This window comes from Zerene cesonia, unplaced genomic scaffold (assembly GCF_012273895.1).
Source record: "Zerene cesonia ecotype Mississippi unplaced genomic scaffold, Zerene_cesonia_1.1 Zces_u012, whole genome shotgun sequence".
NCBI classification, from domain to species: domain Eukaryota; kingdom Metazoa; phylum Arthropoda; class Insecta; order Lepidoptera; family Pieridae; genus Zerene; species Zerene cesonia.
In genome coordinates this window covers 513048-520977 of record NW_024045142.1, presented here as the reverse complement: position 1 = coordinate 520977, position 7930 = coordinate 513048, and the positions used below count along the sequence as shown (strand labels likewise).

General features: G+C 36.2%; 1 protein-coding gene across 1 annotated transcript in view; it reads left to right on the top strand.

The window, feature by feature from the left end:
• Nucleotides 1-215: 215 nt before the first annotated feature.
• Nucleotides 216-7930, top strand: part of LOC119839363 — a 9535-nt gene continuing 1820 nt past the window's right edge. Inside the window, exons 1-6 of the mRNA XM_038365625.1 lie at nt 216-435; nt 1561-1728; nt 2210-2309; nt 3774-3896; nt 4784-4879; nt 6867-6984. Coding sequence (XP_038221553.1) covers nt 293-435; nt 1561-1728; nt 2210-2309; nt 3774-3896; nt 4784-4879; nt 6867-6984 — 748 coding nt within the window. The 5' untranslated portion in view covers nt 216-292. The remainder of the gene's footprint in view (nt 436-1560; nt 1729-2209; nt 2310-3773; nt 3897-4783; nt 4880-6866; nt 6985-7930) is intronic.

The window sequence follows — 7930 nt, the reverse complement described above, 5'->3', positions numbered from 1 at the left end:
AATAGACAATAAATATGTTCATTATAAGTTTTTTTTTTGAGTTAATATTGATAGAATTTGTAGCAGTAAAAGTTTTATTATTATGTATCATATTTTATTACGTCTTGTTCCACTCTTTTGTTTCATTCACTTACGTGAATGGCCTCTCTATTGTTAGTATTACCATATAAAAAATCTAAATATAAATAAATTTGAATTGTCAAGTGAACAGTCAACACTCAACAGATAGACCGTTACGAAATGGAAAACAAAGTTTAGAAAATAGAACAAAATATAAATAAATGAGATTAAAATGGCTGGCCGATTAATAAATAATAAGAAACAAACATTAGAAGCCCGAGTGCGTCAACTTCAAAATGAAATCAAATATTACGAGAAACGCATAGAAGAAGCGAAAACTTTTAAGCACAGTTCTAGTTTTTATGATAGTGATAGGTAAACAGTTTGTCCGTTTTTATTTCACTTACATTTTTAATTACTCCTTATTCAATTTAGAATTAAAGGTTTTGGAGTCACTATCATTTTTGCTAGCAGGCTAAGCTTTTCAATTACAAATAAGAATATGGTCATCGTTTGTACATTAGATTTAAGTATTACCCAGTGACCAGCTTTTGTTCTATTTTATGCTATAAGCAACAGCTGGTAGTTCGCCTGATGGTAAGCGATCACCACAGCCCATGTACATTTGCAGAGTTAGAGCCTCTGTGAATATGCTCCCTGTATAAGAGGAAAGGGTTTTTAAAGTATTCACAACTGGAAAGATAGAATAGACTGGGAAGGGTGAGTAAAAGGGAAGGGGGTGTCTGTCTCCCCCACACACCATATGAAATACAGTAGCTTGCTACTATTTCACGCTGGTCTACTGTGGGGGTGTGGTGTATACTTCCCTGGTGCGAGTTGGACCACATTGTGGCTAAGCCAGCCCGACTCCCACATAAAACTATGAAAATCTAGTGAATGTTTATAAAAAAAGATTTGAATAGAAAGAAGTTCCGAAGCCACAAATTTTCAGAAATAAGCTACTTTCTACCCGTGGCTTTGCCTGCATAGAATTTGGTTATATCGCACAACATGGTTATGCCTATAGCCTTTCCAAGGTCTTGGCTATTTGTCAAAATTGTTTTAGTGCTTTAGGTGTGAAAGAATCTTACATGATTTTATGTTTGACAGTAAGGAACGTCCATACAAATTTTCATCCGCTTTTTCAACCCCTTTATACTTTTTCTTGCATTAAAAAGTATGGTATGTCCTTTCCAAAGATCAGCTCCATCTTCATACCAAATTTCATTAAAACGGTAACAAACAGACAGACAGTGTTACTTTACAACTGCACTTAATAGGTTTAATATTTACTTGTAATTTACATTACCTATACAATATACAAGCAAGTTATATGAATTTAAATACTGAGTTGTGTTTATCAAATATCTCCAGATAACTTCCAAAATTGCATATTAATAGAGAAATATTAATCTTTTCTCATTTTAAACATATGAAATCTGATTAAAAATATCTCTCTTTTTAAATCAACTAAATATACAATACAAATGATCTTTGCAGCTCAGATTCCGATTTAGAATTCTCAGTGAATGACAGTCAGTCGATACTGGAATTGAAGCGGCAGCATGATATGCTGAAGACCTGCTTCCAAGCTACTCAAGAACTAACCGATGTGGTGGTCATACAATCGGAAGTTAATATACTAACAGAGGATCCAGTTATTGATGGGTGAGTTTTTTTTCTCAGAATTAGTTGTGACTAGTTTGTGTGTGGCTTCACCTATATATTCAAAAGAATTAGTTGTTTCACGGATGCATCATGTCGCTTATAAAGCTGCCTGACTATCTCCAGACAATAATCATGATAGAAAATACTGCCATTGCTACATGAAACATCACACTCATATTATAATTGTGAAAGTTTGTTTGGATGTTTGTCCATCTATCACACCGAAACTACTGAACGGATTTTGATGAAATTTCGTATATAGACAGGGTAAGAGCTGATTTGGGTGATAGGATAATTTTTATCCTGATTAAAATTGAATGAATCATAAGAGGATCATATGTATAACAAAATCCATTATATAAATTTAGATATTTCATAGATAGCAGGAAATCTTCACAGTGTATGGAAAGAGGTTGTATTTTGAATTTATCGCGTGCAAAGTCGCGGGTAAAAGCTAGTTTATTTTTTTTTTTTATTTCAGTGAGCCTCCCGTAACTGTGCCAGGGTTATGGAAACAAGTTTTAGCTGAATGCCGGATTGATCTTGTGCCATTTTCGATAACATTTTACGTGCATCAGGGGGTAAGGTGTAAATCTTTTTATCAAGTATTATAAACAAAGAAACATTTATTTATCAGGGCCAGCACAACACACCAATGATAGAAATTATACAGATAAAAAGCAAGAAATAGATACAATTACACAACATGTATATAAAATTACACAAACGAAGAAGACCAGCATCAGATATGAGGAGTGTGTCATAAAGACTCTGACAAAAAGGAGACAACTCAGCCTATACTGCAATGTTAAGAACATTGACAGCGCTGTTTTTCAGTGTCCCCTTTTTATATCTATAAATATATATAGATGAAACCCGTTTTCCTTGGTCACGGCATCACGCGTGAATGGCTGGACAGATTTCACTAATTCTTTTTTTGTTGTATTTGTTATTATTAGGGGAAGGTTTGTATGGAAAAAATATTAAGAAAATCTCTCAGAAATATTGGAAAATGTACATTTAATTTTGCATATTTTAATAAACGCGAGTAACAAATGTCAATGTCATTCACAGCCATAGATTATAATTTAATATTATAAATGCGAAAGTTTGTAAGTATGGATGTATGGATGTTTCTTACTCTTTCACGTAAAAACTACTGAACCAATTGCAATGAAATTTGGTACGTAGACAGCTGGATAACTGGAATAACATATAGGCAACTTTTTATCCCGATATTCCTACGGGATACTGACTTACGCGGGTGAAACCGCGGGGCGCAGCTAGTTATAAATAAAGTTGTGCATCATTGTAACGCTAAGGGGGTACGAAGTACGCCGGGTCAGCTAGTTATTATTATGTTTATTTAAGCACACTAGCAAGTAAAAAGCTGATGCGTGTGGATTGATTTGAAGAAAACACCCAATTTATTTTTAAAACTATTCAATGCGGGTTATACTTTTATAGCCTTAAGAGATTTTAAACGCATTTAATTCATAACATTAACAGCTAGTGGGATTTCGAATTTTACTTCTTAAGATTTATTAAGCTCAGTTATCACAATTTTAGTTAACACTAGACGGTCATCCCGGCTCCGCTCGGATATCAAGATTCCTGTTTTATCCCAAGGAAGCCTTTAATTGGGATAAAAAGTATCCTACCACCCAAGTCAGCTCATACCCAGTGTTTATATCAAATATCACCAAAATCTGTTCAGTAATTTCAGGGTGGTTGACGGACAAACATACAAACAAACAAAAATTCACATTTATAATTTAATTGATATATTACTAGCTGCGCCCCGCAGTTTAACTCGCGCAAGTCCGTATCCCGTAGGAATATCGGGATAAAATTTGCCTACATGCTATTCCAGTTGTCCAGCTGTCTATGTACCAAATTTCATTACAATTGATGCAGTAGTTTTTGCGTGAAAGAGCAACTAACATACACACAAATCCTTACAAACTTTCGCATTTATAATATTAGTAGGATTAGTAGAATTAGTGCGATTTTTTATTTATTTTTTTTTTTAATTTATTTTTCAGGATGCTCTCTTCGCTCCAATTTCGTACAGAGCCTTGCAAGTGTTGCCAGTTAAAAAGGCCCATGAGATAGAATTGGCTCATTCAACGCTATCTACAATTAAACACCCCAGCCATGCTATTGAGGTGTGTGTTCATCGCGTATGATCAAGTAATGGTTAATCGTCGGAACTAGAACTAAATTAAATGGGACCACATGGTAGGGACCGCCTCCTTGGAACAGAGTTTGACGCATGAGCTTAGAACCGAGGGATCCTCGGTTCGATTCCCGGTGGGGATGCACAAAAAAAAATTGTCTCGGTCTGAAGGGGCAGGACACAGAAGGCTGATCACCTCATCATCATCATCATCAGCCCATATATGTTCCCACTGCTGGGACACAGGCCTCCTATGAGGGTTCAGGCCATAATCCACCACGCTGGCCAAGTGCGGGTTGCTGGCAGATGTCACATGTCGTCGAACGATTCTCGGACATGCCGGTTTCCTCAGGTTGTTTTCCTTCACCGTTTCAAGAATGATCACCTGATCACCTACTTGTCCATAAAGAAAATTGATCAGTGAAACAGATGTATATCATCTGCCCCATACCCCAGTACGGGACACGGGACTTCACTTACATGGAGGAGACCAGCTGTCAAATAAAAATTAAAAAATCGTCAAAATCGATTCACACAATGAGAGTTTGTACCGTGAAAATTTATTAAGCCGCGTGGGCTAAGCTGCAGTCAACAGCTTGAATATATAAAACATCATATGCCATTTATTAGCATTATATACATAATATATACTATACGTTCGTCCCGGCTCCGCCCGGATGTCAAGATCCCTGTTTCATCCCAAGGGAGCAATTAATCGGGAATAAAAGTATTGTATCACCCAAGTCAGCTTATTCCCTGTCTGTATACCAAATTTCATCAAAATCCCTTCAATAGTTTCAGCGTGATTGACGGACAAACATCTAAACAAACAAACAAACATTCACATTTATAATTTAATTAGTGTGCTTATTGCAGATAATTCGCGGCTACGCTGTGGCGCATCGCTCGCGGCGGACGACTCTGGCGAGGTTGGCGCAAAAGTATGCTGACTCGCTGTTCATGGAGCCTGTGGTGTGTGGATTTTTAATGTCATAGTCGGCAATGGAGAGTCCGTTTCATTTACATTTACGCTTGTAATCATTCCTTACTTCCTACTAATATTATAAATGCGAAAGTTTGTAAGGATGTATGTGCGTTTGTTGCTCTTTCAAGTAAAAACTACTGAACCGATTGCATTGAAATTTGATACGTAGACAGCTGGACAACTGGAATAACATATAGGCAATTTATTATCCCGATATTCCTACGGGATACGAACTTACGCGGGTGAAACCGCGGGGCGCAGCTAGTATTTTATAATTTAAAGTTTTGGAATTACTGTCATTTTCGACTACGCGGACGAAACCGTAGGCGGAAAGCTTGTATACTACAAATAAGAATATAGTCACTGTTTTTACATCAGATTTAAGTAATAGAAAGAAAGAAAGAAAGAAAGAAAGAAAGAAAAACATTTATTTGACACAGACATACACACACACAACAGATCAAACAGAAAAAAACAGAAGCATACAATAAAAAACAAATATATAAGAGGAAAAAATTGATAAAAATAAAAATTTACACTTGACAATTATGTGTGGCTGCGTGTGCCAAAAAGGGATGCCACTCAGGAAACCTGAGGCTTAACGCCTCAGCTCTGATTTTCAGTGGCACCCTTTCACCTTTTAATAGCCAGTAAAAAAAAAAAAAAATAGAAATATAGTTATTAGCGAGGACCAGCCAAAAAAAAAAATAAAGCCAGTGTCCAGCTTTTGCTCTTTATTATGCTGATCGCCTGATGGTAAGCGCTACCACCGCCCATGGACATTTGGAGGATCAATTGCAGACCTAATGCCTCTACAAACGGATTGCCGACTTTAAATTGATAAGGGATTAACAAAGCATTGACGAGAGGAATAAAGGAAGGGACTGAGAAGGGTTAGGAAAAGGATATGGACCTCTCGCTCCCCCACTCACCGAACGAAACACAATAGCATGCTATTATATCACGCCGGTTTTCTGTGGGGGTGTGGTACTTCCCCGGTGCGAGCTGGCCCAATTCGTGCCGAAGCGTGCTCGACTGCTACATACAGATGTGTGTATATGTTACAGTTAATGTGTGTTTTGCGTTTGAACGCGTTGTGCCCAGTTGGAATGAGTCGTAATTAAATAAATATCACAGAATATTTGTTACGAATAGTTCTGTCTGAGGAAAACGCGTTAAACATATAATTGGCCAACTAAAGTTTAATTCTGGTCAAAACGCAATAAAGTCGATTTTGGCTGGTGCTCTGTAACTAAATAATAAATATGTGTATAAAGATATACCTCACAGCCAACTAACTGGTTTATACAGCCTTTTCATTAAATGCCTAGGTTCTATATTTAAATGCGCCGTTTGATTAATTACTTGATTATTCAGTCGTTTCGAATCCAATAATAATGACAAATGGTGTTAGAAAAGTTAAATAGAATTATTTAAGAAAGAAACTATGATTAAATGTAAGTTATTTAATGAATAGAAAGAAAAATACGATCATGAGGCGGAATTCAAACCCGCGTCTTTTGCAATCCTTCATCCCATCTCAGTTATAGGATTTCTTCTGCTCTTTCGGTTTTATATGCGTAACAGACACCTCACGCCATCTATTGATGAAATGAATTTAGAAAAAGAAAAAAAGCCACGGTACGGTAAAACACCGCCTCATGAAAGATAAATCTGTTCTACAAACTATGAAAATAGCAGATAGTTATACTATTTGTAAAACTATTAGTTTTTCTAACTTACTTACTAACTTACTACTGTCTTAATAAATAGTATGAATATTGATGAGAAACCCGTGATCCTAATTAGGATCACAGGTGGCCGAGAGGCTAGGCGTTGCTACGGTTAGGCAAGATACGCAGGTTCGAATCCTGCCTCGTGATCAAATTTTTTCTATTCTTTCAAAATTTCTCATTTATAAAGCATTTCAATGCTATAAAACTAAAAATTAAAAGTATGAATATTGTTTTTCAGTCTGACGGCGGGTACATGTTAAAATGCGCGAACATTCTGGAGATATCGTGGACGCTACAGTTCAAGACGCACCTCGCCCCGTTCAACCATAAAATGAAATTCGATTTGGAGTATATGGGTATGGTATTATGTTATATATATATACTATACTAGCTGCACCGCGCGGTTTCATCCGTGTTAGTCTGTATCACGTAGGAATATCGAGATAAAAAGTTGCCTATTTGTTCTTCCAGTTGTCCAGCTATCTACGTACCTAAATTTCATTGCAATCGATTCAGTCGTGAAAAAGTAACATACACAATATGTTACATTACTACGAAAACACTTTTTTCTTCTAGACAATTCCATTCTCAGTCAATAAAATTAATGTTGTTTGGTATGAAGATAGAACTGAACTTGGGAAAGGACATAGGATATTTTTTATCACGAAAAAAACGGTAAAAGGGGTTGAAATAGGTGAAAGTTTGTATGGAAGTTCCTTATTGTCAAACATAAAATCATATAAGATTCTTTCACACCCAAACCACTTAAACAATTTAGTCTAGACCTTGGGAATGACCATAAGCTACTTCTTACCATGTTGCGCGATATAACATAACCTACGCGGGCAAAGCCGCGGGCGGAAAACTAGTATGAATATAAATTATAATAGTTCATAGCTCCATATTAAATATTATCCTACTAATATTATAAACGTGCAAGCAAGCAAGTATGGATGGATGTAAGTATCTATGGATGTTTGTTACTCTTTCACGCAAAAGCTACTGAACCGATTGCAATGAAATTTAGTACGTAGATAGCTGAACAACTGGAATAACACATAGGCAACTTTTTATCCCGATATTCCTACGAGATATAGACTTACGCGGGTGAAAGCGCGGGGCGCAGCTGGTACATAACTAAACGAATATAATGAAAAAACATTTGTGTTTTGTATATATTATGTTGGTAATGTTTTCATACAAAAGCTACTGAACCGTTATCCATAGCTATATACCTAGTCTTGCCATAAATATTGTAATAAAGAAAAAAGAAAATTGTTAACTGCAAATAACATTTATTAC